General features: G+C 49.4%; 2 protein-coding genes and 1 long non-coding RNA gene across 5 annotated transcripts in view; all 3 read left to right on the top strand.

Moving 5' to 3' along the window:
- The first annotated feature begins 406 nt into the window (after positions 1-406).
- Positions 407-2,899, top strand: MYF6 (myogenic factor 6). 3 transcript variants are annotated; one of them, XM_069773422.1, is made up of 4 exons: positions 407-1,191; positions 1,401-1,491; positions 1,666-1,801; positions 2,329-2,899. In XM_069773422.1, the coding sequence occupies exons 1-3, from the start codon at positions 673-675 to the stop codon at positions 1,785-1,787; spliced, it is 732 nt and encodes a 243-aa protein (XP_069629523.1). In that variant the 5' UTR covers positions 407-672; the 3' UTR covers positions 1,788-1,801; positions 2,329-2,899. The 3 variants fall into 3 exon arrangements, with proteins under 3 accessions (XP_069629523.1, XP_069629524.1, XP_069629522.1); XM_069773423.1 differs by lacking the exon at positions 2,329-2,899 and having other exon boundaries at positions 1,669-2,325; XM_069773421.1 differs by lacking the exon at positions 2,329-2,899 and having other exon boundaries at positions 1,666-2,325.
- Positions 2,900-2,939: 40 nt separating this feature from the next.
- Positions 2,940-6,298, top strand: LOC138682461 (uncharacterized). Its single transcript, XR_011322542.1, has 2 exons — positions 2,940-4,786; positions 5,680-6,298. It is a non-coding gene; the product is annotated as an uncharacterized lncRNA (long non-coding RNA).
- A 1,402-nt stretch (positions 6,299-7,700) lies between these two features.
- MYF5 (myogenic factor 5) overlaps positions 7,701-27,176 on the top strand; it is a 279,874-nt gene continuing 260,398 nt past the window's right edge. The window contains exons 1-3 of the mRNA XM_069773320.1: positions 7,701-8,460; positions 8,898-8,973; positions 9,104-9,334. Of these exons, the coding sequence (XP_069629421.1) occupies positions 7,954-8,460; positions 8,898-8,973; positions 9,104-9,300 (780 nt within the window). The 5' untranslated portion in view covers positions 7,701-7,953 and the 3' untranslated portion in view covers positions 9,301-9,334. The remainder of the gene's footprint in view (positions 8,461-8,897; positions 8,974-9,103; positions 9,335-27,176) is intronic.

The raw sequence follows: 27,176 nt of genomic DNA, 5'->3' as shown, positions 1-27,176 counted from the left end.
GGGTCACAGGAATGGCATGCTTCAGGGGAGGGGGGGGGAATAGCGGGGGGCTTCTTCTGAAAATATTAACCCGTCTATTTGGAGAGCGAGGGCTGCCTTTGAAATCTCTCCTTATAGATCTATACTTAGCAGCAGGGCAAGGAGCGTGCGCTGGGGGGGGTGTGAGGGGTGGCCTGGGGGAGGGCTCCCCGTGAAGCCCCGTGCCTTTGTCCTCCAGCCGTGCCCCCCGCCGGCTCGGCAGTGGGGACAGGACAGGATGGCCCGGACGCGGCTCCCGAGCCCCCACCTCGCGTCCCTTCGCTGCACCCTGAGCTCACAGGATTTCAGGGCGGGGGGAGGGGGGGGGGGAAAGAATTGAGCTGTATTTCTCTTTTTTGCTTGTTTTCCTTTTTTTTTTTTTTTTTTCCAATTTGCCTCCCTCCCTTCATGCCCCCCCCCCCCCCCCCTTCTAAATAGGAGATGTTCTCAGGACAGCGCCCAGGAGACTGGCTGGAATCAGTTTTGGAGGGTGATACACCGCGACAGCTAGAAGTTGGATAGGGTTTCAGCAGCTCCTATATAAAGCAGGGGGGACTTATGTCACCGCACTAATTAAATTCCATCCGAGTTGTTCCTCGGGGTGTTTTTGAGCCTGCCACCCAACTCAAGCAGGCAGAGAGGCCGAGGGACAGCATGATGATGGACCTTTTTGAAACCGGCTCCTATTTCTTCTACTTGGACGGGGAGAATGGAGCCCTGCAGCAGCTGGAGATGGCCGAGGGATCCCCGCTGTACCCAGGCAGCGATGGCACCCTGTCGCCCTGTCAGGACCAAATGCCGCCGGAGGCCGGCAGCGACAGTAGCGGAGAGGAGCATGTGCTGGCACCCCCGGGACTACAACCCCCTCACTGCCCCGGCCAGTGTTTGATCTGGGCTTGTAAAACTTGCAAGAGAAAGTCGGCCCCCACGGACAGGCGGAAAGCGGCCACCCTGCGGGAGAGGAGGAGGCTGAAGAAGATCAACGAAGCCTTCGAGGCGCTGAAAAGGCGGACTGTGGCCAACCCCAACCAGCGGCTGCCCAAGGTGGAGATCCTGAGGAGCGCCATCAGCTACATCGAGAGGCTGCAGGACCTCTTGCACAGGCTGGATCAGCAGGAGAAAATGCAGGAGATCGGGGGGGACCCCTTCACCTTCAGCCCCAAGCAGGGAAATGTAAGCACCGCCGCTCCATCCCTCCCGCCGCCCACGACCATGTCCGTGTCCCCCCTCCTCCTCCTCCTCAGGGGGCTCCGGGAGAAACGTCCGAGCTCCTCAGGCCTCCAGCGGGCAGCCGGCCCGGCCCGCCCCGGGGAGGAGGGGGGGGGAGCCGCGGCCCTCCTTAACTAATTAATACCTTAATTAAAACCCCTCCTCTCCCCCAGATCCCCAGTTCAGACTTCCTGAGCACCTGCAGCTCCGACTGGCAAAGCGTTTCCGACCATTCCCGGGCCCTAGGAGCCAGCCCCAAGGAAGGTAACGTCCTCCGGGACGGGCCGCCGCCGGCCTGCCCGCCCTTCCCGCCCTTCCCCTCACGGCCCTCGGCAAGGGCCGGCCGGTCAGTCCCCGGCCCTGCCGCCCCTTCGGGCCCGGCCGGGGCGGGGGGGGGGGGAGCGTTTTGGTGTTTAATCGCCTTGTCTCTCGTTGAAGCAGGAGGCTCCATCGTGGAGTCGTCGGCCTCCAGCAGCCTGCGCTGTCTCTCCTCCATAGTGGACAGTATTTCTTCCGACGAGCCCAAACTGCCCGGCGTGGAGGAAGTGGTGGAGAAATAAATCCGGTTGCTCTGGTAGTGTGCTTAAGGGAGACGGAGCCCCCACCCCCTTCCCTCTAAACTAACTAATGAAGCCAATTAACACGGTGGAAAGCCCAGGCAGGGGCCTTGGTAAGGTCGAGGCAAGGTACACCTACCCACAGAAAATGGCTCTCGCTGTGTCGAGCCAAACAGACTTTCCCCCAATTTCTTTCCTCCTTTTCCCTCCCCTGGGTTTTGTTTTCTTTAAGTTGTGTTGCATAGACCACCCCTCCTCCTTCTTTTTTTTTTTTTTTTAATTTAAGATACTTACCTGTGTACCGGTGATCCGCTTTGTCTGAGACTCACCGGAAAGTTCATTCCTGTCTGAGTGAAGCTGTTGGTTGCGTTTCGTGTTAGTCGTATTTAAAGAGTTCCCGCCTCGTTTTGTTCCTGTAAATAATTTTAGTACTGTCTTTTCTTTTGTAAACATAACAAATATATATTTAAATGCTGGAATGTGATATTGTATATAAGAACCGACGGATTTCTGGGATTGTAAAATAAAGCTCTTTGTGTTACAGTGTCTCCCAACCCCTCGTAATTAACTAATAACCCGACCCCGGAGTTAAAACCGACTTCAGCGAGACCAAGCCCTGAAGAGTCAGACGTGTGTAGCTGCGACACGCCACGACCCGTGTGACTGGGAGGCAGCACTCGGGACAGATTTTTTTTTTTTTTTCCCTTCTTTTTCTCCTCGGAGGAGCGTCTCTCCTTACCTAGGGTGTTCATTACCCGCCTCCCCCGTTGGCTCCCGGGGAAGCCGGGCAGGCACGGGTGGGTGCCCTGGCAGGCAGGGGTGGGCAATGCTCCCCTAAAATGTCCGCCGGTGCCGCTAGTGTGGCTCGCCAGGCAGGGATGCTTCTCCAGCCTTGCCCTGCACCGGGTGGGTGAGCTCAGAAAGGGGGTGCAAAGAGCCCCCCCCCGCCCCGGTCCTTGAGAAGAGAGAGGCTCGGTCCGTCTCCCCTTTTCCTCTCGGTTCCGGAGGACTTGTCTGCGGGAGAACGGGTGGGCCTGCTACAGCGACAGGCTGGCACAGGACCCCGCTCCCCTGGGGGCTGCGGTTTCTTCCCAGGAAAGGTAACTCCCCTCCGCTTCCTTGAGCCTGAGGGGGGGGGGGGGGAGAGAACGGGGGTCCCTCAGGGAGGAAAGAGTTAAGCAGCCGAAAAGGGGTTGAGGGGGGTGGCGGGGGGGGGTAACAACAGATGAAGCCTTTCACTCAATGATGTAAAAAAAAAAAAACCAAAACAGCCTCGCTGAGGACGGCGGAGCGGAGCTGCTCGCAGTCACGGATCGTTTATACCCCCGGGAAGGGGCGACCACCGGGGGAACAGCTCGCTCTGACCCACGGGGCTGCTGGCCAGAGAGCTTGACCAACGCGAAGGGACTCTGCCTCAACTCTTTTAACCCTTGATTTTTTTTTTGGGGGGGGGGTGTTTTCTGAAAGGTCACAGCCACGTTTCGGGAAGGTGTCCCGTCGGAAGGGAGAGGCAGCCCTCAGAGCTGGTCTCCCACCGCGGTGCCCTCCCTTTTCGGACCACCGAGGCCAACCTGGTTTTTAAACCCCTTAAGTACTCGCTCTAATTGCGGCGGCACGGCGTGATGGGCAGGTCGCGAGAGATAACGGCAGTCCCCCCCCCCCCCTTTTTCTGGTTTCAAACACCCCCCCCCTTGCCTCGGGGAGCTCTCGGGCTCTTCGGGGAACGCGGGTCCTGGCGTGCGAGCTCTGCGTTTTGGCGAAGCTGTTCGCTTCTGTCGCGAAAGGGACTCGATCGGCAATAACAGAGCATATCCGATCGCGTTTGGGGCTCGTCGCATTCCTTAACAATTTCTTTCCGTCCCCGCCGGCTCAGAAAGAAGGGCTGCCTGATGCAGCACCGGCCGACCCACGCCCCGCAGGACCCCCTTCCCGCAGCGGGGCAGGAGCGGGGTCGAAGCCCCCCCCCCCAAAGCACAGTGTCGGGCCGACAGCCGACTGTCAGGTTTGCCTTCAGCCCAGCATTAACCTCAACGCACTGGCCGGTAGGACCCCCGCGGCAGGGGCTGCTCCAGCCGGAGCGGTTGTTTGGTGGAAGTTTGCCTAAAGGAACTGTTTTGGGATTGGTGGGGGTTTTTTTCCGTTAAATAAAGAAAATACCTCCCGAGGAGACTCTCCGTGACCCCCCGTGGTTGCGGCTGACATGCCGGGCTTCGCAGTGAAGGTCCTCGGCGTGTTTGCAATTAAAATGTTTGTGTTCGATATTAATAAGGATAATCTTTACCTAAGTCCCCCAGCCAAAGCAAACAGGGCCGTGGAATCACAAAATCAAAGGGTAATAACTGGGTAAGGACAGGAGGTTTGCTATTTAATCCAGTCTTTTTTCCGGCGGGGCCACGCACAAACTCATCGACGTTTTTACACGAATGCAAGTGACACCCCCGTCCCCCCCCGGTCCCTCCGCCCTGCTGCCGTTTACTTAACGCGAGGAAAGCGGGCTGGAGCGCTGCTGCCGGGGGGGCAGAGCACCCTCCCCCCCCTCGCCCCTGAAGCCTTTTTTTTTTTTATTGTGCATCTTTATTTCCCTCCGTAAAACCGCCCGCAACCCAGAGAGGGAGGAAGGCAGCCGGCAGCGGGCTCAGCTTATTTTCGGAGGTCGAAGGCAAGGCGGGCAGGGGTCGACCCAGGACCTATTTCCACGGGGAAAAAAATTCCTGCTCGGATCGCTGCCGCCTTGGGGAACCCGCCCGATTTTTCCAGAGCTTCCACCTTGCTGTGGAGAACGACCTGGGGAGCGGCAGTGGGGGGCAGGGGAGGGAGGAGGTTGAAGAATTGAACCATGTGCTCGCTGGGCCGTCCCTCCGCCAGCAGCAACGAGCGACTTTTCCCAGTCTCAAGGCTCCTAAAAACCCCCTCGTGTCCCTTTGATCTCTCTTGGGAGTCCCGGGGTGCCAGCAGAGGCCAATGCCTTCTTCAGCTGTCTTCCACACAAATCCCTCTGGCAGGTACTAATGTGTTTACTTAGGTGCGCACCGTTCCCAGCGCTGGGGGGAACCAAACGTTTCTCACACGGCTGGAAGACCCCCGCCCCCCCCCCTTCCCCACACCCCCCCCAACTGGGAAACAGTTTTGCTGGCGGGACGAATGCGGAGAAGCCCCCGCCGGCACCCACCGACCCGACGGCGGGAGGGGGGAGAGGCGGGGGGGGGGGCGCTTCTGTCGGTCGATGTCCGTGTGTCCCGTCCCCCCCCCCCCCCGCCCCATTAAATAAAATAACGCGCTCCGGCGTTCGGCGAGGTCTGCGGGGGGGAACGGCGCGGTGCTTTGCGGGGGTGCGGAGGGGCGCGTTCCTGTGGGCCCCCAAAAACCTCTCTCACACACACACACACTTCCCCCCCCGCCCCCCCCCGGCCCGGTGACTTATGGTTTCTGTGGGATTTTCTTCGCTTAGAAAGCAGAGAAAGAGCGCCGGGCTTGGAAAAAAGAGCGCACGCTCTGCCAGTGCTCCCCCCCGGGATTGAATCCCTCCAGGAATAGGTGCGGGACGGCGATCGCTGCGGAGCGGGGAGGGCTGGGGGGGGGGAGAACACCATTTAACCAGCTTCTGACACGTTCACCATTTTGTCTCCGGCCGGCAGCAGGAGCAGACAGTGTCTGATGCTCAAGGCTGTTCCCGCTTTCGGGATTTGAGCCTCCTGAAATGCAGCATACCCCCCCCCGCCCCCTCCCCTCCAGCAGCCTCATTAGCCAGCCTTAATAGTTTGTGTTTTCTTTCCCCTTTCTTTAGTTCCACTCGCCTACTGCACTTTTGCAAATTTGTTTTGAGATCACTTTACCAGAGGAGCCGGGGCTCTTAAGGGATACTAATTACAGATGTTTTTTCCTTCCTGAGTGACAGGCTCTTCCATCCTTTCTTCCCCTTCCCCCAAAATATTCAAGGGAAAAGGAAACAAATTTTCCTAGCTCCTCAAAGACTTTTGGGGAAAAGCACGTTTCTTAACGGCCCCAGCCCCGCTGGATTAAGAGTTAAAGCTGCGAGCTAAAGCTCTGGACACCAGGAGAGAGGGACCGAGGGAGCTGGCATTGTGCACCGGGAGATCCACGCTGCCTGCTCGGAGAGAAACCCCCGAAAGGCGATCAGAACCGCAACCGGCACGTTAAAGATCAAGTTTGTGCACAAAGCATAAATCTGTAAACAGGTCTATTTTAGCCAGTGCAAACGTGGTAAATCAAATTGTGTGTGTGCACGGCAGAGCCCGGTGAAGAGTTCAAGTTACTGCCCAGCAGACCCCCCCTTCGGACTGCGGGTTTCTTAGGAAAACAATAGGGAACTGCGCTGGTTCAGATGTGGCCCAACTCAACAGCAACCTGCACCTCAGAGCGGCAGAAGCCTGACGTTCTGAGCTTTCCCCTTTCTGTAACTTTACTCCTTTATCAACCCTCTGCTTTTCCTACAGTATTCATTTCAAAGGGGGCTCCCCCCGTTTATGGCCCCAAATAAACCGAAGCAGTGCAGATGTAGCCCTTCCCTGGCCTTTAGATAATTATGCATCCGCTATAGGAAGAATGGTGTGGGCATGGGTTTGGTGGTTTGTTTTTAGGAAAAGTTTTAGCCTAAGAGTGGAAGTCCGCCTTTTGGGGGGGAGAGGGGAGGCAAGGAGCAGAGGGGGTCTCCAGCCCCAGCCCCAGCTGCCGGCCGCTCGCCCGGCGGATGGGAAAGCTTGCCAGCGGGGTGCGCTTGTGCATCCCTAAGGAGATGTTCCCTACCCGCCTCGCTCACTCCAAGAGCGGCTCCTTGAGACAACCGGCTCGCCAATGCCCTCCACATTACCTCTTCCTGACGAGAGGTTAATTGAAGACGCCTTTTTCCTGGGCACACAGACCGGCTCCGTAGCGTTTGAACCGCTGCTGGGTCACTCGCTCGCCGTTTGAGTTAACCTAGGTCACAGAATTTTATTCCCAGGTAGGGAAGGTTGCCTTTGCCTTCTCCTAATATTTTCCTCAACTACAAAAGCCACCTGGATGAAACCAAAGGCTTCCTGCGCGTTAGCGAATGCCTGTTAAATGGCTTCATTACCACCCTAATGACCCTTGCACCGCTCCGCTCAGCTACTGCTGCGGCTGGAGCTCTGCGAAGCTTTTGTCCCCGACTTGTGTAAAGTTACTTAGGGATTGCGGGGTTAGAAATTTTACACTTCCAGGAGGGGTTTGTTGCACTGGCAGCTGGGACGCATCTGTAACGGTACAAGTTTGCCTGAAAGCAGAAAATTAGCAAGCCCAAGGCACTGCTCAACTGGTGTGTCTCTAGCAGCACCGGCTCACATGAGTAGGAGAAAGAATGGGAAGGGGATTTGTCTCGGAGCAGACACGTACCCTTTTCTTTTGTGAGTCCCTTTCCCTGGGACCCGATCCGACAGCACTAAAACCTGCGTTTCCCCCCTCTTCGTCTCTCCCGGCCACAGGTAGCTGTGCCTTTTTGTCCCCCGGTTTGCAAATTTACACGCTGGGTGACACGACTTCAGCTACAGGACAAAGCGCTCCTCAAGATACGTGAACAAATCTTAGGTCTTGAAAAGAGGAGTAAATTGTTACAGGTTAGACCTGGGCCACGGCCTGTGGGGAATAAAGACACGCAAGGAGACACTGTAGGTGCTATGGGGGGGGTTCTGCGTTAATTGCCCCGTGGGGAGAGCCGGTGTCCGTCCCACTGCGGCGTGTGATGGGAAGACAGGGACGAGGGACAGCTGTGGAAGAAATGTCAGCGGTCGGTGGGCATCCACTGCCCCTCTTTCTTGGTCCTTGCCAAACCTGCAAATTCCCAGGCTTGGCTTAAACTTGGGAGATGTTGCGACTCAGTTGTGGGGAAGACGTTGGCTAGAGAAGTGCCCAGCTCAGGGCTCTCCAAAGGAGCGGTGCGGAGCAAATTGTCTCCTGGGGACCAGAGGGGGCTTGCCCAGACAGCCCCCGGCAGGGGATGTGGTGGGATATGCTAATACAGAGCGGCCGCTGCGGACCAGCCTCCCTTTCCATGTATATATAAGGGCCCCCCGCATCAGCCAAAGGACACTTCGTCTCGGGTCGCTAATTACTGAGGAAATTGGCCCAGCGCGCTGCGGAGCTCCTCGCCCAGAGCCGGTGGCTGCCTCCCCACACCGACGCCTCCGCTGCAGGGATGGAGGTGATGGACAGCTGCCAGTTCTCCCCATCCGAGCTCTTCTATGACAGCTCCTGCCTCTCCTCCCCGGAGGGCGAGTTCCCCGAGGATTTTGAGCCCCGGGACCTGCCTCCCTTCGGCACCCATGACCCCCCCGAGCCTGCCTGCTCCGAGGAAGAGGAGCACGTCCGAGCTCCCACTGGCCACCACCAGGCCGGCCACTGCCTCATGTGGGCTTGCAAAGCCTGCAAGAGAAAATCCACCACCATGGACCGGCGGAAGGCGGCCACCATGAGGGAGAGGAGGAGGCTGAAGAAAGTGAACCAGGCTTTTGAGACCCTGAAGCGATGCACCACCGCCAACCCCAACCAAAGACTCCCCAAAGTGGAGATCCTGAGAAACGCCATCCGATACATCGAGAGCCTCCAGGAGCTCTTGAGGGAACAGGTAGAAAACTACTACCACCTGCCGGGACAGAGCTGCTCCGAACCGACCAGCCCCACTTCCAGCTGCTCCGACGGGATGGTAAGAGAAGGGGCAGGAGCGATGGGGCTGTGGGGACCCCAGGAAGGCCCGGGGGGGAGGGGTGTCCCCCTCAACCCGGCGTCGTGGCACTGCTCCCACGGGCGTGGGACGGGCCGAAGGCAGCCGGACAGCAGGACAAGGCGGACGGTTCGCGTGGGAACGAAACGAGCCCCTTCTCACCTTGAACGCTCAGCGTACGTGGGCTTTGCAGGAACGCGGGGGGGGGGACGGACGGGAACGCTGCCAGAGGGCACCCACCGAGTTCCCCAGCCCCCGGGGGCTCGTCTTCTCCCCCCCCCCCCAGTTTAGCGCGGGGTAAGGCGCTGCGCAGCGGGCTCCCTCCTCGCTTTAAGGCGCTGTCCCTCCGCGTTGGTTTTTTTTTTTTGGGGGGGGGGGGGGGTCGGCCGGGCCGGCACTCGCCCCTCGCTGTCTTGCAGGCCGACTGCGGCAGCCCCGTCTGGTCGGCGAGAGGCAGCAGCTTCGACGCCGTCTACTGCCCCGAGATGGCCCACGGTAAGGCCGCCCCGCCGGCAGCCGCGGGGCCGGGGGGGGTGGTGGAAGCGGGGGCCGGGGGGGTCTCCCGCTGTAACACGTTGCTCCTTCTCATCATCTCTCATCCACCCCCACCCCCCCCCGGCCTCAGGGTACGCCGCCGAGCAGAGCAGCGCCCTGTCCAGCCTGGATTGCCTCTCCAGCATCGTGGACCGCCTCTCCCCGGCGGAGGAACCGGGGCTGCCCCCCCCCCGCCACGCCGACTCCCTCTCGCCCAGCGCCAGCATCGATTCGGGGCCGGGGACGCCCGGGACGCCGCCGCCCCGACGGACCTACCAGGCGCTATGAGGGGGTCCGGGGGGGGTCCGGTACCCCCAGCCTTGTCGCCCCCCCCCCCCAAAAAAACTTCCCGGGGCCGCCCCCCCCCTCGCCCAGCCGCTTCTACGGGCGAGAGGGGCAGCCCCAGCGCTGCTTGACCCGCCGGCTCCCTCCGGGGCTGGGGGGGGGGCAAAGTGCCCCGGCCCGGGGTCCGTCCGTATCGCCCCCCCACCCGGGGCAGAGTGACCCTGGGGCTCGGGACACACGGGCTACCCTGGAAACCCCGCTGCGAATAAAACGTGCTGTAAGAAAGATTGCTGTCTGGTCTGCTGGTTCTTCAAGTGTGTTCTTTGGTGTTGGGGCGGGGGGGGAGAAACATGGAGAAACAAAAATGTGGAGGGGCAGATTCTCCCTCCGTTCCTGTCCTGCTGTGGGCAGCGTTGCCTTTGTTTTCTGCAAGAGTAAAAGTAATATTCCATAGTTGTCTTCCCCCCGAGCAAAGCCCTTGTTTCTTTCCCTGGGTATCAAGGCTGAACACGTATTCCAGGATTTGGCCCTAAAATTGCGTGGTGACTCTTCTCTGTAAAACTACTGTATGATCTAGCTCTGATACCCTGTCAGGGAATTTTACTGTCAGTCACTCTCAGCGCTCTGGCAGAGACAAATTTAGTAAAGCTAGTAAGAACAAACCACATGTATCTCTTTCACAATCCACAAGGTACGTTTCACAATATTCGGAAAGCAATATAGACCTATTTGCTCTTAATGACTTTGGTCCCGCCAGCCAGGATGAAAATTCATTACTCTATTTACATGGGTCTAGAAATAGCCAGGTCAAGTCTTCATGAGTTTCAGAGTTAATAAGTATTTCCTTCCAGGCACTAAATCTAAGTCTTTCTACCATGAAAAATTTCCAGCCCTTTGCACTGCTCTAGCTGTAATTCAAAACTTTTCTAGCTCCCACCCGCCCCCCCCCCCAAAAAAAAAGGCAGAGATGAGATAGAGAGATGGGCTCTTTCGGTGGATCCAGAAATGTCCCCTGTGATAAACACTCTGAGTGGGAAGGGATATACACCTCACCAGCGTGGGATAAGGAAGTATTTGCCATTTGTGTTTATGTTGTTAGCACTGGGTGGCCAAGGGGCCTGGAAGTGGTATTTCACCTCTGATAAATCTTTCAGTTGAACCCAGCCCAGCTTGGTCATGTCACCAAAAGTTACCACCTGACTGCTCTTTGGCAGCGTCTCTCTACTGAGGATGAAGGAAGCCTCGCTTAGGGATGGCCCTGTCCTCGCAGCACACCGAGGGGCCGCATCCCCCCCAAAAGGCTACGGAGAAAGCGAGGTGGTACCCACCTGCCTGAGCCTCTCAGCTGCACACCAGGCAGCTCAGCTTCTGACACAGGGCAAGGCCGGCCTGCCCCTTCCCTCAAAATCACTTTCTGCCCTTGCTGTGTAACCTTGAAGTAAGTGTTTTCTTTCCCGCAGAGCAATTCAGGAGGAGCTTTTTCCAGAATGGGCTTTCTGTGTATATATAGGCAGGTCCCAAGTAATCAGTGAGTAGAAAAAGTGGTTTGAAAACCCTGGAGTGAGGTCGTGCAGAGGCACAAACTAGGTATTCGCACACTCTCGTCATTACAGATGTTTCAGGAGCATGCAAGTGCCTTAACCCAAACACAGTCTTTCTTGATTACGGGTGATCACTTCCTGAGGCTTCTTCTGTTCGTAGAAATCCTTATGCAAGACTGTGAACGTCACTGGCTTTTATTCATGATTTCTTACACATCAGTGCTGCAGCTCTTGCTCCTCTCAACCAAAACACCGCCCTGAGGATACTGCTTATGGCCAGGATCTAATACAGTGCAGATCATTTTAAATGATGGTTTAAAATGAGCTAAGCTGGAGAACTTTCAGCATTTCATTCTGCACTGTGCTGACCTTGGCAAGCGATCGCCTGTGAAGTATGCAGAGTAATACTAGCAAATCACATGTTGGTAATGTACACCTCTCTTTGGCTGGCAGACATTTTAAGAGTTGCAAAAAGGTCAATACTTCTGAGAAGTAGCTTTTCAGAGAGTGAGGAGAAGTATCCCGCCTGTGGGATGTTTGTCCACAGCCTCCCCGGTCCTACTAGGCTAGATTACAATCTGAGGGTTTTGTTATACACACCAAGAAAACAAACTCCTAATTACAGGACATCTGTAAACAAAGCTCCTGTGAGCCAAAATGTGCTGTAATCCGTGGAAGTTAGTACTGTGAAACCACCTTTAGCCCGTGGATTGCGGAGAACAAGGTGTAAAAGGCTGCTGTCTTGGGAGATAACTGTTGGGGTCAGATTTTGCGTAGTCCGTAGTAAGTGTAACTGAAAAGAAAGATTTGTATTCTATGTATGTGAATCACATTCATAGGAAGGCTGTGCTCACAAACACATGAGAAGATGATGGTCTGACCTGAGCTCCACCTCTCACAACTCCTACTACCTGGCTGAGCGCCGCAGGCTCTGTAGTGGCATGTGGTGATTGCGCAGGCAGGCAGGTGGAGGGATGCCTCGTAGTGTCAGAGCAACGTAACTCAGAAGCTGCGAGTTTTCCATCACTGCACTGAAGGGCATAATTCAGTGCAATTTTAAAAACACAATTAATTTTTTATTTTCATTTTAGCTCTGATACTCATGCTTTCTTGGCTTATATTCTGACTGAGGGAGGCAGCAGTGCTTTCTTTTTTTGCACGTATGTGTGTGAAGAGCTTCTTGTATCTTTTATCTTTTGTTAAGAAACCAAGCAGAGGTCGTCAGTGAAATACGTATTTTAATCTCAGATCGAAAGGCCCACTGTACATTACAAAACTAACATAGGAACCTAGCAAAGGTCTCTTAAATACAACATCAGGACAAAACTCCTGCTTGCTCTATGTATTTCTGAGTTGCTTGGGTGGAAAAACACTCATTTTCTCTGTAGGAAAAGATCGACCTCTTTCTTCTCCTGTGGTAAGGCTGTGAAAAGCGATAAACTTTTAGTAATTAGTTCTTGGAGGATGAAGGGGTCTTAATTCATACCGTTTGTCAAAATATGCCTAGGAACACCCCAAATTCATGGCTGTGTTTCAGGGGAAATTCAGTTCTTCACCTTCCCAGCTCAGCCTGCTTGTCAGGAGCAGTCAGACTTAACCACAGCAGGGAGCTGACTTCTCCCCACCCCAGACCTGCTCCCTGCTCCCTCCCCTCCTCCTCCTCCTCCTCCTCCTCCTCCTCCTCCTCTGCAGAGCCCTTGACTCGCTCATCACTTCTCCTTACTCCTCTCAGCTGGACCGTGGGGTCCCGCAGGAGGACCTGCAGCTGGCCAGCTGATGACTGCTGACCTTTGGCAGGCTCTGCATGGGGTATCAGCCTTACAGCTGGCCACAACTGCCTTCCTGGCAACTAAAGATCTTATGAGCTTGGCCAGCTGGAGTCTGGGCTGGGATCCTGCTGGCTAATTTGATCCTGCGTGAGGGATGGAGGAGTTCACCCCCAAATGTGGAGGGGGCAAGCAGCGCATCTGCCCACGTGCTGCCCTGGGGCGTCAGGGCCAGGCTCCTCCTGCAGCCAACTGGATCAGTGGAATGAGTAAAAAAGAGACTGTGGAGCTGTTTTTCTTGTGCTTTATTTGAGTTTTCTGTTGAGTCTTAGCTTAGGCTTCACTAGTGGCCGCCTTTGCCCTCACTGCATCTCATGGTGTTCTCTCCATTCAGTCCAAGAGATGGACAGGGCTGGGCAGAAGGAGTCATTCCCCTTCCCAAACACAGTGTGATACATTTGCTCTTTGTTCAGCAGGTGCCCCGCTTTCCTTCCTCCAGGAGGTTACGCGTCCTGGATGCTCATGGACCTCAGGTCAAACCCACCGTACCGCAGAGTCCAGCTACTTTCTCAAAGGTCTTCTGCTTTCTGCTCCCCAGACCAGCTGAGAGGCACCATCCAGTCCCGGAGTCTGGTTTCATTTTGAGCATTAATAACATTTATGGACTGCGTGGCAACCTGCTGGAAGATGTTGGTAGCTATGATGCCAAAGGCATTGCTCAGCTGTGCTTGAAGAAGGTGAGAGTGGGCATGATATACGAGGGTCAGCAAGCGCAGTGAGAGAGCAGAAAGGTAGTTCAGTGGCTGCATTAAACCAAGTGCATTTGAATCTGATACTCTCTGAGAGGCCTTCAAACCTGGAGTAGCAGCGGAGGAATAAATGTGTGGGTTTTCTCTTTATTTCTCTGATCTTCCATGAATACATGCTTTTGAACTGATATTATTTTCTGTTTTAAAAATCCATATAACCCATATGCTAAGCAAAAAACTAAATCCTAAAAAGAAGTCCTAAAAGCTTTAACTCTGATTATTTTTTTTTCTGAAGACCCAAATCCTACTGCTTGTACTGGGACTTAGCTACTTAGCAGGGACTCAGGAACCCAGCAAAGGTCTGGCTGGAGTATAAAACTCAAGCTGGTGTGCCTATAATACATTATAGGAAGCCAAACTCTGGATTAAATCAAGTTTGAATTCAGCCTTTAATTGTTTGATTCCACAGAATTTATTAAATTTATAAATGAATAACTCCTTAATTATCGGTGAGCAAGCAATGACTCTAACTTCAATTATACCTGCGTATAGCTCCGTGCAAAGGCCTCATTAGCAAATGCACCACTGCTCCAGCAAAGAGGTTAATTTTTTTTGTAAATGGAAGTACTTGAATCTGCTGAAAACTCATTCTGTTCCCCTCATTTCCATGTTTTAAGTAACCATATATGCAAGATGTTGTGGGTGTCTTTTTGTTTGGGTTTTTTTTTTTTTTCACTAGCATGAAAAAATACTAGCTTTGTTTGTTTTCCTGTCCACTTTGCATTGCTTTGAAGAAATAGAAAGACAAACAGTATTTCCATTTTGAAAAGTACTTATTTCTACAATCGCTCTTGTGGATCATCTTCAAATTGTGGAATTCTGAATCTCGCTGCCTGAGTGCTTTGAAAAGCAGAAGAGGAAATGTCTCTGCTGGCCACACTGAAGGTGCATCCGAAGTATGTATCTGAAATCCCTTCCTCAAATTTAAGGCTTATGTGTAGACTTGTGGTAAACGCCTTCACAGACAGTAGCGATCACAGCAAAAATTCTTAGATTTAACTGAATTATCTCAGTGACTTGAAAAAGTAGCTTTAAAACCATTAAAACCCCTCAGAGGTGGCTGGAGTAGTCAGTCAGGCATCTGGGAGGTGGGTGCCTTTGCTCTGCTCCTCGCTGTCGTGATCGTCTCCTCGTTGGGTAGCATCAAGCTGTTATCAGGAACAGACCACCAAACTCCTTCTCCCCTGGGTGTATGCCTCCCAAAGGCTGTTGTTCTGGCCCTACGACTCCTGTGTTTCGTTAAAGTCGTGTCTCAAATAAGCAGCTGGGAGTCCTTCAGGTGTCTTTTTCTCAGGTATATATAACGCCGTGAACTCCCAAACTCGTAGGTGAATTCTTTAGCTGCAAAGCTGCTGCAACTGGGTGAGCACCATCCTCCTGGGCACCTGCAGGACCTCAGCAGTGAAGACTTGAGTAGCACCTAAGTAGTAAGATTTGAGCTCATAATCCCAGCATGATTAAATGGGGATTTGGGGGGGCCTCAACCTGAGTTTAAGCATCCATCCTTGTCTTTCTTGCAAACTCTATGAGACTATCTACCTGGTCACGGTGTAGCGTAGGAGTTTGTTCCCGTCACGGGACTGGCCAAGGAAGACACATCCCACGCAGGTCTCTTGTGCAGTGGGAAAGGGGACGCCTTGGTAGTCTGGAAATATGGGTGGCTTAACAGCCAGTCTGGGAGAAAGTGGCTGTCTTGTAGATTGGGAATTCTCCTTGGAAGATGCACCTGATGACAGGGAAAAGGGCTCCTGCCCAAGCCGGGAAGGTGAGCCCTGCGAGCTGGGAGGGCTGCTGCTGTCACACAGTTGTATACGCAGCTACTCAGTATGGAGTAAAGGGATGGTGACTCTGGGCAACTGGGAAAAAGTTTAATAACTCTCAAATCCCCCATGCCGAGCATGAAGTAGAGGAGAAACCAAGTAAACAAGGGCCGAGACAGCTGTATCCTATCAGTGCCTGAAATGCACATTTTTCACAGGGTACAAATTTCTCACATGTTTATCGCCTGGGTGAAATACAAAAATGACTGAACTTTGAAATGTGAAACTTGTTATTTCTAAACTTCCTAATAAGCAGGAGAGTGAAAGCTCCTTTTAGAAAAGTGCTCGTGAAATTAGTCTTCTCAAGCAGAAGTGGTCTGCTCTGAGGGGTGACCATGTCTGCCTCCCACAACCCATGGCCCCATCTCTGTCTTCTGCGGAAGATAAGGACTATGAGAAAAAATGTATATACTTTGGTGTATGGTCTTGCTTTAATCCATCGTTTCAGCAATACCATACTTCCTTACATTCCTATTTATAAAATGAATAGTCCTATTTTTATTACTGCTTTTTATTCTCCATTTTTTTAATCTATAAAAAGTTTTATTGTTTATAAACAATGCAGTTGGTTACATGAATAAGTTCGAATGCCATTTTGGTTTAATATCTATGGAAAAAAATCTTTATCTTCATGTAAGCTCTATTTTCATCAGAAATAGTGTATTATAAAGTACAGCTAGACAGCTAAGTTTATTCTTGCTGCAACTCCACTGAAACCCCTGGAGTTTCACCAGGAACAGATTTGGGCCAGAAGGCCTAGAATATAGTTACAATATATTCATTTTCTCATGCCTCAGAAATGGACTGTTTATGCACCAAGCTGTAAAGTGATATTCATGATGACTGAAGCCTGAACAACATTAAAATATCCAGCTCCTCTGCTCCAAATCCTCTGCTATCCGAAACTGTTCCTTTCCTTTCAGAAGGAGGAGGCTACCGCTGCTGAGGGTAAACAAGGGCAGGGGCACTTCTTTAGTACCCAAGCCTAAATAAGGACTAGCCTAGCTAAAACTGGGGTTTAACTGCAGGGAGCCTGGGTCTAAGGTGCTGCCCAGCGTCCCCCCCACCGCCAGCTCTGCCTGCCTGCTCCCGCGGCAGAAGCGTCGTGGGTCGACCCTTGCAGCTCAGCAATCCTTGGGAGATTTGCTGCGCCGCCCCCCAAAAACTCCTTCTGAGAGGAATTTTTCGTTAAATGAAAAGTGCTGCGGAAAATTGCTTTTTATTGCAATTATAATGGGTACAGCGGTTCACACAGCTTGCAGCGTGCTTGAGAGCCAGGGCCCACACTCTGTTCACACACTATGGAATATCAAGCACAATCATGTTTTCTGTTTTATTTGGCCGTGATTTCCAGAAATAGGAGCTTGAAATTACGCTCACAATAACTGCAGTGATTTTTCGACAGTCTTGAATGCCAACCAGCTCTTACTGAATACCAGGATAGGTAGTAAGTGCAAGGAATTCTTGAAGATCTCTTGCTCTGCAGCCTAGTTTTTTTTTTAAACTTCACCCATCTGTATATTTAAAAATATAGCCAGAGAGAAAATTTTGCTGAACATATGATAAAACCATTCACTTTTTAAGAACAAATTTTAGAATCATTAAAAATAAATTACTGTGTATAAGACCTTAGAGTAAGATGCAACCAGGTTTATTTTTACATCCTTCTGAACCAGTGGAAATACCTGTGCACAGGCATACTTACATATGCAAGTTTTAGCAAGTTCAAGGCTTAAAAATAGAGGCAAGCAGTACCTTCTTTAGGATTATCGTGATTTGGGGAAAGGAAGACAAACAGTATATCAGTATTACCAGATTATTTATGTAAACTGACATAGGACAACTTTGTCTGGAGATTGGCCATCCTATGCTTGACTGACTCTTCAATCCCCAATTAATTTTTATTATAAATAATCCTGGCATGTCGGGTGTAAATGTCCATAGTGTCTCTGGCAAAGCTCTTCCACAGTAGCTTTACTATCATATTGCTGCTGGCAACTGTTTTGGAAAACTCAGGAGCTTCACTAGAGAACTTAGAGGCTCGTGACAGAGTAGCTCTGCAAGGGTGACGTTCTGCATGTTTTATGGACGTGAAGAGCTCTGTTCAATTCTGACCTTGAAGGTCACTTGGTGAAAAGTCGTGAACAGCACCTACAACTCTTTTTCCTCTAATTCCAGAAAGAAATGTGCCTGGAAAATATTTTGTGTTTTATGAATGCTTTTAGGTTTCTGTTTCTTGTTTCCTTTAGAAAAAGAGAAAAGCAGTGTATAACCGGCTTGAAAATATGGGTTATCTGAGAGCTGCCTGCATTGTAAAAATTAGAGCAGCAAACGAGCATTGCTCCAACACTGAACAATCCTGAGGCTTGGCCGAGCCTTCCATCGCACACCACATAAAGCTGCTGAGCTGCTCCACACAACACGGTCTTCCACGCTGTCACCGTGTAGTCAACGCACACCTGGGACGGGGGTTTCAAACTGTAGCATTTCAGTCTGCTTGGAATACGCCTGTGCTGCCTTTTAAAATATCCCAGGAGACCTGCAACACCCAATACATCGTGTAGAATCACAGACTCATAGGATGGTTTGGGTTGGAAGGGACCTTTAAAGGTCATCTAGTCCAACACCTTCCACTAGACCGGGTTGCTCAAAGCCCCATCCAGCCTGGCCTTGAACAATTCCAGAGATGGGGCATCCACAACCTCTCTGGGCAACCTGTTCCAGTGTTTCACCACCCTTATTGTAAAAAATTTCTTCCTTAAATCCCACGGGTCAGCGCAGTCCCAAGTTGGTGGGCTCCACTCCAGGGACTACATGCAGTGGGGTTTTCTGCCTGGAAAATTTAAAATTTTCTGATGACATGCACATTCCAGGCAGGACTCGGCCAGGTCCTGAGCTGACATCGGTGCTGTTCTGCATGGCAGACCGGCAGACCCGGGCTCTAATTTAAAGCTGGAAGTGGGGAGACGAGCTTTGGGATTGATTCTGACACTTGTAATTCTCCCACTGCCATTAAACAAAATGAAGCAATTGGTAAGAGAACAGAAAAATAATCCAATCCGTACTGAAAGCATATGCTGTACGTCCCAGCCAAATGTAACTGAAATAGCTGTAGCCTGAAAATCAGAATTTATAAGCATAACACTGATCCAGCAGAAAGTATAACGCACCAATGTTTATAAAATTAGAAATAGTTCAGCAGCACTCAAACATAAGAGTACTAGGATCTATTTTCTTTTGGTCTTAACAGAAGTGCCTGCCTTCAAGTGATGCCCCACACTTGCGTGAGGTTTCACTCCCTCTGGCTTCTCCAGAGGAGGCTGCTGCAGCTGAGGCCCTTTTGGGTGCAAGAATTCAAAGCTGAAGAATCCTTTTTCCAGTGGGATTATTCTTTTTATAAGCTCTCTGTGTGTGCTGGAAAAGCAATTTATTTTGTCACTAACATGAGATAAAGCATCATTATGCTACTCAGCTGTCACTGGGGAGTATTTGGAAATGGTAAATCTATTTTGGGCCCACTAGTAGTTCTAGTCATAGCAAACATCTTTCTAGTCTGAATTAAAAAAATTAGGAAGTGCAGGACGAGGTCTGGTTTTTTTTTTTTTTTCAAATGTTCTGAAATTTAAGGGACAGATTTTTAAAAGAATGTAGGACTTAAAAAAAAAATCCTGTTTTTCTAAAATGTTGCAGTGCAGAATTTTAAATACAGGACTTTAACAAAAATCACCTGTACTATTTAAAGCATTGAAATCTATAGGAGTTAGGCACTTTTCAAAATCCTATAGCAGGCGAAGGCTCAAATTCTCCAGTGGGATTAGATGTTTAAGTATATTTGAGAATCAGACTCCAGAGCCACAAGAGGGGGTCAGGGATCCCCAGTGCCAAGTGCATTGCCTAGCTTTACAGAACGCTGTAAATACAGGGAATTCACAACACACTGTGAGGCACCTGGATCCCAGTGTAATGTCTGGGAATACATTATGCAAAGCAGGGCTCTGCTTAAATAACAAGAACTTGATGAAGAACATGTCTTACTTAAATGACTTAATCTGGATTGGAATATAGTGTCTTCTCCCAGTCAAGGTTTTTCTTTCTTTCCTGTGCCTGAGCCCTGCATTTCATGGTCTAAGCAGGAATAAACACTTCATTTGCAAAGCAGAAGGGGGGGGTGAAGTTGTTCCCCTTTTATTAAATAGGTTATCCCTTACAGCACGCACTCACGGTGAGTGAAGACGAGTCAGTGCCCTTTTCTGCTATAGCGGAGGGAGGGCTTTGATCAGGAGAGAAGAGGGTGTTTGGGGGCATGGTGTCCTCAGTGCGTATTTGAGCTGCTCAGCTGCACCGACTAAACCAGCTTGTCCTTCCTGCAGCTCGCAGGATGACTTTGGCTTCTCAGGCATTCAATTTGCCCCCAGATCAGCTTCGTGCTCGCCTTTTCCCCAGGTTGCGGGGTGGATGAATTGCGTGGCGTACGATCCCCTTTTTCTGAAGGGCTCTCTGGGATCTTTTTGGTCGCGTGGCTGGAAGCACAGCTAATAAACGGCTAAACTGCTGGTGTTCTCCATCCTGTGATGAGAGCCCATTCAGTCCTACGACAGGACCGCTCGTGCATGCTGGGGCACGTGATGGGAGCGATCTGCTCATCCTGACTTTCACCTGTGTCCCTTGTGCGATGAGACGTGTTTTGGCCACAAAGGAGGCATGCTTCGCGTTGTGCAGAGCAGGCAGGGTTAGGACTTAGAGCCCACGGAAGCCTCCTCACCAGGCTGTGGGGATATCCCGGACCAAGAGCTTTGCAACTACGGGGCTGCTGCGGGAGGTGGATCTTCGCTCAGACGCTGGGCTGGAGCCCTGCAGCGCGATGGCCATTGACTCTGCTGTGGCCTGGGAGGGAGTATGAGCGGTAGGTAGTAACGGGGAGGTCTTCATCCACTACAACTGTCTGCTGAGTGACTCGGGTAAATATTTCTAGACCTTCTTGCTTTCTAGAGGAGGTCTCCTTGCCAAACCTGATCCTCTTGGGGCAAGCTGGAGCTCTAGGATTGCAGCGAGGCTTCTGATAAATATCAAGTGTACATGCTGAAATAGCAATGTATCATTACTTATTCTCTGCCTTTGTCAAGTGTTGGAGGAGTTTTCTTTCCAATAGTGACCACGTACTTTGAATAGTCATGTCCAAGGAAGCTGAACAGGTTTGCTTATTACACATCGTAGCTGCCGCAGCGCCCCAGACTATTGAATGAGAAACGGAGAAAGGGAAATCTGTGTTACCTACAGGTATTTGTAATCTCTGTTGTTGAATTGAATGGTGACTATGTGGGAAGCGGATTAATGACCTGGGGATGAAACGGCATCAGCAGTTAGCTCAGGCACACATGCTGGAGCATGTTGTTGTGTTATGTCTGTTACACTACTGAGAAAATTCAGCTGCAAAACGCAGTGTTGCTGGGACACGCTGTAAGGACTGGGGAGCACCCTGGGATCCTGCAGCAAAACAGCACAGCATGTTGTGGTCTTTTTTCCAATGCTGAAGTAATTGCTGGCTTGAATACCCTCAGAATGAACATGTGTGCAGGCAGTCACTCATGGGGTATTGCTGAAGGATACAGCAATGTCCAGGCAGACTTATTTTGTCCTCTCTCTGCACCATAGGCAGTATAATTTGGCATAATTCCCTACATGCCTGTACTTTTCTGACACCAGCATTTGTCACTTTTTTTTTTTTTTTTTTTTAACCTGTATCCTTTAAAATCCTGTGATGAAGTGACTTAAAGTGGTGGCAGTCACCCATGTCAGATTCCTGGGGTTTTGCACATTTAAGGATGCTAAAGCAGCAAGGTCTGTCTTGCAGTACACAGGGTGCTTTTAACTGCTTATCCTGCTTGTACCTGCTTATCTCTTCCCCCAAAGGAAAAACTGGTTGAAAAGTGTACGCTGCCTTACTAAATCCATCTGCTATTACTAATGCATGACAAAAAGCCAGGCTGCTGCTCATACTTTTCAGAAGTTGTTGTGATGTGGAGTGGCAGCAAATTGCACAAAACAATTTTCCATCTGAGTCACTGGGGAAACAGATTAATGAATGTGGATGCTGTACTCATGCGTTTAAACTAAGCCCTTTTTTCTGCTGCTTCCCAGTCTTCTCAATTATAAAAAATGCTGATACACCAAATGGTACCATCTCTCCAAATTATGATTCCCTCCACAGTCTGAGTTTGAAATTTTGGACTTCATCAGATTAAACTGTCCTTTAATCTCATTCTCACATTTGCCAGGACTTTGTTCCGCAAGTATTAGGATTTATGGTGGAATAGAGATGGGCAGAACTAAGTTTGTTATATGGCTCCACTCTAGCTAGGAATGTCTGCATCTGCAAAGAACTTGCCAATCAAAGTCAACCCCACAAATTATAGGAATGTTTGAAACAAACAAACGAGCAAAACCCCAAACCTGTCTGTTTAGATTGTGTTTTAAAACTGCAAAGAAGAAATAATTTAATAAGGGATACTTTTCAGGGAACTAGAGAAAGGCACAGAAACCTTTTTAAAGTGGCAAATTAAAGGACATAGCGTGTCAAACCCCACCCTTGGAGATGACCCAGACTGTCCTGACCACTTGGCTTGCTGCAGCCCGTTAAATTTGTAATTTGTCAATTTAAGAATTCATATTTGTAACTTGATTCATGGCATTGATAAAGCTGTGGTCAGTCCTCCTGAAATTGTCATCCCCAACCTGACTTTGCACCCAAACTTTTATCGACTGCCTGTTCCCATCCCCTTCGCATTTACTGGTTTCATGACAGGCTATTAAACAAGCATCTTTGTAACATATAGAGCAGCTGTCCACAGCAGAAATGCTTAACTAGGAGGAATCGTTTGATCCAACCATTTATTTGCTGGGCTGTGTAAGAGTAGTACAGGGTAAATCACACCACACCTGCAAACTCCAGTCACACAAGGGGTGAAGGGCCACACAAAGTGGGCACGGAACACAGGACTGCCCTGGCCATTTTCCTCTTTTGGGGCAGCGGGTGATATGGGAGCTTCACTGGTTGGGATTATCCTGAAAAAACCCTCATTTTCTGATCTTAAATGGTTAAAAGGAAGGATTTTCCTAGCTTCGGTGATGCCTTTGGGTTCTAGTCCTTTGATCTTGCCTCTACCTTTAGGCACCCAAATATCTTAGAAAATCTGTCTGTAAGGTCTCAATTCACTATGATTTCTGTGCATAGCCAGCTTAGGATGGCATGGACTCCCCGGTGAAGCCAGGGGCATGCATTGTAAATCCAGGTTTGTGGTTGCATGCCTTGGACTATAGATGGCAATCATTTCTTCTGTTTTTGAGTACCATACGTTGCAATGCAGTTTTGATCTGTGATTGTACCTTTAAGACATAATCAGTACCTAATAAATAATAGCACTTTAAAAGTGCTAAAAAAGCACAGTTAGTCATTTGCTGATTGCATAAGTGTAATTTTGTCACCTTTTTTTATAGTATCTTAAAATCTGTACGTGAAAGGTTTCTGTGATAATTTGCTATTGTATCCAGTTCTATACTGGTAAACTTTCTGCAGAATGATTTATGATGTTATGTGCCATCTGCTACAGATTTTGGTAAAATTAATTTATCCTGCTTAGATATGGTTAACGTTTTCAGTATGAAGTCGGTTTCTGGAGTGTTTTCTTTTAGCAAGAGGCAGGTGGTGCTTCAGACACTCAGGGAATGGATTTCAGACAGAGTTTGGATTTGTCTTTTTAGAGGATTTGGGGATCTAGTTGTAAAATACAGCATCGGATCGCCATTTCATGAGCAAATAGTTCTCCAGACATAGATCCTGCTCATTTGCTTTTGATTTTCTTCGAAGCATCACAAATGCTTTAGCTTAAAGATACAAAATAGAGTGACTGCAGCTCTGTGGGAAAACAGGCAGCATTTGGCCTCCGGGCCAGTATACGGGGTAGAAGGGAGGATTAAACATCGTATGGACATTGTAGCCGTATAGGGCAGCCCACGTATAGGTGCAGTAAGGACGTGTGTGTGTGCAGCAAGCAGAGCATCTCCAGAAGCGGCGCTGCTTCAGGGCTCGGCAGAGGCAGCAGGAGAAGTCCTCGGGGAGCGTGGCGTGCCCCGAAAGTGGTCCCAAACCAACCAGGTGACAACGGCGAAGGGAAAACAACGTGCCGGGCTGAGGAACCCCCGGGCACAGCTGCAGGTTGCTGACGGTGTGGTATGGTCTTACGTGGTAGTTGTGGGGTTTTGTCATTCCTATTAGTTCTTCCCAAAGCAATTGTTAAAAGGCAACAGGCAAGCAGTTAAAGTAAATTAAATCTTTTTTTGGCAATATAAACATTTGTTTTGCTCAAGTTTTAATGAAATAATGTCTTTGTTCTTTTGGCCATATGGCTCTCTCAGGCTGTTAGTAAGACTAAGCTCTGCTGGTTAGGGTTTTGTTGCTAGTGTTGCTTTGTAAATAAAAAAAAGAGGGAAATGCCCATTACACAAAGCCAAATGTATGTAAAACATGGGGAGCTATTTTGTTTACTACATGGTTTGCCTTTTTTTTAAACAAATCTTCCTTTCCATATTGCTTTCCATATATGCAAGCCCAGAAGAAGCTCAGTCTTAAGAGGTATAAGTAGCAACAGCCTTGAGTAGATCATCCGAACCCCCTCTACCAGCAGCTCTCAAATTTGAGAGGGGATGCGAAACTTCTCTGGAGGAGAGAAGAGGTTAAATAAACAAACCGAAACAACTTTGTATATAAAACCTCAAATTTTACTACAGTTGGAAATTGCTCTTTAGCAATTTAAGATAATTGAATAAATAGCTTAAAAAAAGGTAACACTTTTAAAAAGTAATCAAAATTGTATAGGAATCCTGTCATTCCTTTTGCTTGGATAAATAATTGGAGAAAAGTTAGAAAAGATGAGGTTGAAGTAAAAAGTTAGTTTTCGCAGTGGAGTCACTAGTGAAGTTCTGCGGGGATCTGCACTGTGTAACATTTGTAAGTGATTGGAAAAAGATGTGACAGGAAAGGAGAAAAAGTTTATTGATGTTAACAAATCAGGATAGTAAATAATAAATCAAGACTGTAAGAACTGCAAAAGGACTTAATGGGACTCAGTGACTGGCTGTTAAAATGGCAAATGAAAGTCAGCTTTGATAAATGTAAGATGATGCACATGGGGAAAACCACTGCTAACTTCACATATAAAATTTGGGTTATCTTACCAATTGCCACTCAGGAAAGTGATCTGAGAGTTATAATCAATGGTATTAGGTGTTCTAGAGAAAGAGATAATGAGCAATCAGAAAATATCACTATGCTATCATACAAATCTCAGTGTGCCCTCACACTGTACAGGCTCCTCTGGTGCTCCCATCTGAAGACTTATTTAGCAGAATAGGAAAAGATTCATGGCAAGGCAACAAATGTGGTCAAAGATTCCCAAATGGCTTCTCTACAAGGAATGTACGTTGCAGAATAACCTAGGACTTCTGTTTTATTTTTAATTCTTACCATTTATCCAGCATCAGAAGACTGATGACTCAAGGAAGATGCAGTTCTTTATTAAAAGACCTAGAGAAAAGGTAAGGGTGTGATAAAAGCCCATGTCTGTCCTGGTAGAGCAACCAGAGGGCATCAAATTAGTTAATTTAAAAAAAGTCAACTGAAAACAAAATGAATTGGTTCTTTGCACCACGTGTAAGTAAACTGTGAAACTCTGCTGCAGTATGGGTGGGTGGTTGCTGAAAACACTTGGCTTCAAGAAGCCCCTAGAAAAATTCATGTAAGAGAAATTATTCAATGGCTACTAAATACAATGACACCCGTTTGTGGTTCAAGAAGCTTCCAAGGAAGCTCCAAGTTGCTGGAAGCTGGAAGACAGATATGGGGGGTCCGGGGGGAGCTCACTGCAACACTTGGGTCACCTTCCACTCTTTGGAGTTGGATTACGAGGCTCCCAGCCCTGGTTTCAGCCAGTGTGATCCCTCTGATCTTTAATGTTCTGTTCTCTTGAAACCAACAACATACGTATCACCAGATGGTTTTCTAGCCAGGTAGCATGCAATTTCCTAGAATTACATCCTAGCAGTTGTTGATTCAATGCCATCTGTATGCTACAGACACACAGACATAGTTCTTTGTCTCAGTTATTGCCCATTCGCTTCATACAGTCAGAGAGTTTGCCTGGCTTCTGTGCACTAATCTTTGGCAGTTACTGTCCTGGTGGCAAATATTTTTGTGCTTGTCAGTGAGACTGTTGCATTATGTAGCATCTAAAATTTAGGCTTCTCTCTGACCTGTTCATCTAGGTCCCCTCTGTAGTGAATAAAGAAAAAGAGGCATTTCCCATTAACAATATTCTGAGATGGGAGAGATATAATTACCCAATGTATTTTCTTCAGTGACAAGTTAGGAATAGGATGTTCCTACAGACAAACCAAGAAACCACAGGACTTTCAATGGGGAAGGTAAGAAAAAGGTTTTATGCTGCTTCAATGGATGAAGCAGAAATCTGTTAAAGCTGGGGTGGGAATAAAGACTGGCAATGCAGAGGGGAGAGGGAGGGAGGAGGAGGATTAGAAAATTCTTCTGCTGTCTTCGCTGGAAAAAAAAAAGGTATTATATTGTGCCAGTAACCATTACACAGATGAGGTGAATCACCCCTTGGAGATAATTGTTCCCTCATTAACTGCAGAGGTTCATGCTTGGCTTAGACCAGAAACCTCTGTTTTAGAGAGATGTTAGCTGCAATTAATTGTGCCTTGTGGTAGTTCAGCGCCCGCCCCCTGCCCCAGGCCACTCTGAGATTTCAGGATAAGCCATGCATGCTCTGGGAAAACCTCCCATCAGGCTGTTATCTTGATTACAAGTGCAGTGACTTGGGCATCAGACACTCTGGCCACACCTGGGCAATCTGCTGCCGGAATGGTACATCAGGACCACTCTGATATTTCGGGAGAAGCTATGCAAGCTTTGGGAAAAACTCCCTTTGGGCTGTGATTTTGGTTGGGAGTGCAGAAGCCTGGCGCTGGCCACACCTGGGTCTTCTGCTGCTTGAATTGCGTATCAGAATGGCCGAGCAGGAGCTGTGGCCAGAATGTAAAATCATGACCCAAGCCAATCATCTCGAGACCCTATGAACAGCGATCCAAGGTGAGACCTTTGGGTCTCTGGGACTGCGGTGGGCTGTGTGACCCCGTGTCACCCGCTGAGCTGGGACACCTCTGGGGGCAGATTTTGTGAGGGTTGAGAGACCGTCCATCGGTGGGTTTGGGAGGACTTAAAGGAGTGATTTCACAAGGTTCACTGACCGTCTGTTGCTGAATGCTGGTGCACAGAAGCGAGTAATTCATGAAACTCATGAAAGGGAAATTTTAATCATAGGTTCACCTCTGTGTGCACCTGTGTGTAAAACTTGGTTCAGAACTGTTTTATCTGGATGTGTGCGTGCATTTGCAGTTTGGTTCAGAACTATTTTGTCCGTCTGTGTGGTCCAGAGCTGTTATATCTGTCTGTGTGTGTGTGTGATTTGATTTAACCTCCAACTGTGTACAACCCTGCTGTAAGTTTTGGGTGATCCTTGCCATTTTCGAATCTTTAACTAAGTTGCAAATTTGATTGTAATAAATTCCATTGAATCACTCTGTTAAATATGCTGATGATGAAGTCCTGTTAAAATTATACAACTTAATCTTGTGATCCATCTCAAAAATATTAATAAATCCTAAATTGCTGTTAAACCAAAGCTATGTAACAAAATATCTTGCATGACATTCCTTCACTGACACTGGCCTCTGAAAAAAATAATGTCAGGTGACTCCTGAGTCACTTCAGCCACTTCAACAGTTACTTTTACAGTCAGAGAAATCTGTCGAGTTTTCTTCTGATTTGACATTTGGAACTATTCTTTTTTTCCTCTTATTTTTTTCTCCAGC

This window comes from Haliaeetus albicilla, chromosome 28 (assembly GCF_947461875.1).
Source record: "Haliaeetus albicilla chromosome 28, bHalAlb1.1, whole genome shotgun sequence".
Classification (NCBI taxonomy): Eukaryota; Metazoa; Chordata; class Aves; order Accipitriformes; family Accipitridae; genus Haliaeetus; species Haliaeetus albicilla.
Note: the sequence above shows the minus strand (reverse complement) of the source record. Positions and strands in the feature narration are given on the sequence as shown.

Excerpts from the sequence above, each read along its gene's own strand:
- MYF6 (XM_069773422.1), top strand. The coding sequence starts at position 673 with ATGATGATGGACCTTTTTGAAACCGGCTCCTATTTCTTCTACTTGGAC. Across the intron at positions 1,192-1,400 it reads TCAGCCCCAAGCAGGGAAAT|ATCCCCAGTTCAGACTTCCT; the intron begins GTAAGCACCGCC and ends CCTCTCCCCCAG. Across the intron at positions 1,492-1,665 it reads AGGAGCCAGCCCCAAGGAAG|CAGGAGGCTCCATCGTGGAG; the intron begins GTAACGTCCTCC and ends CTCTCGTTGAAG.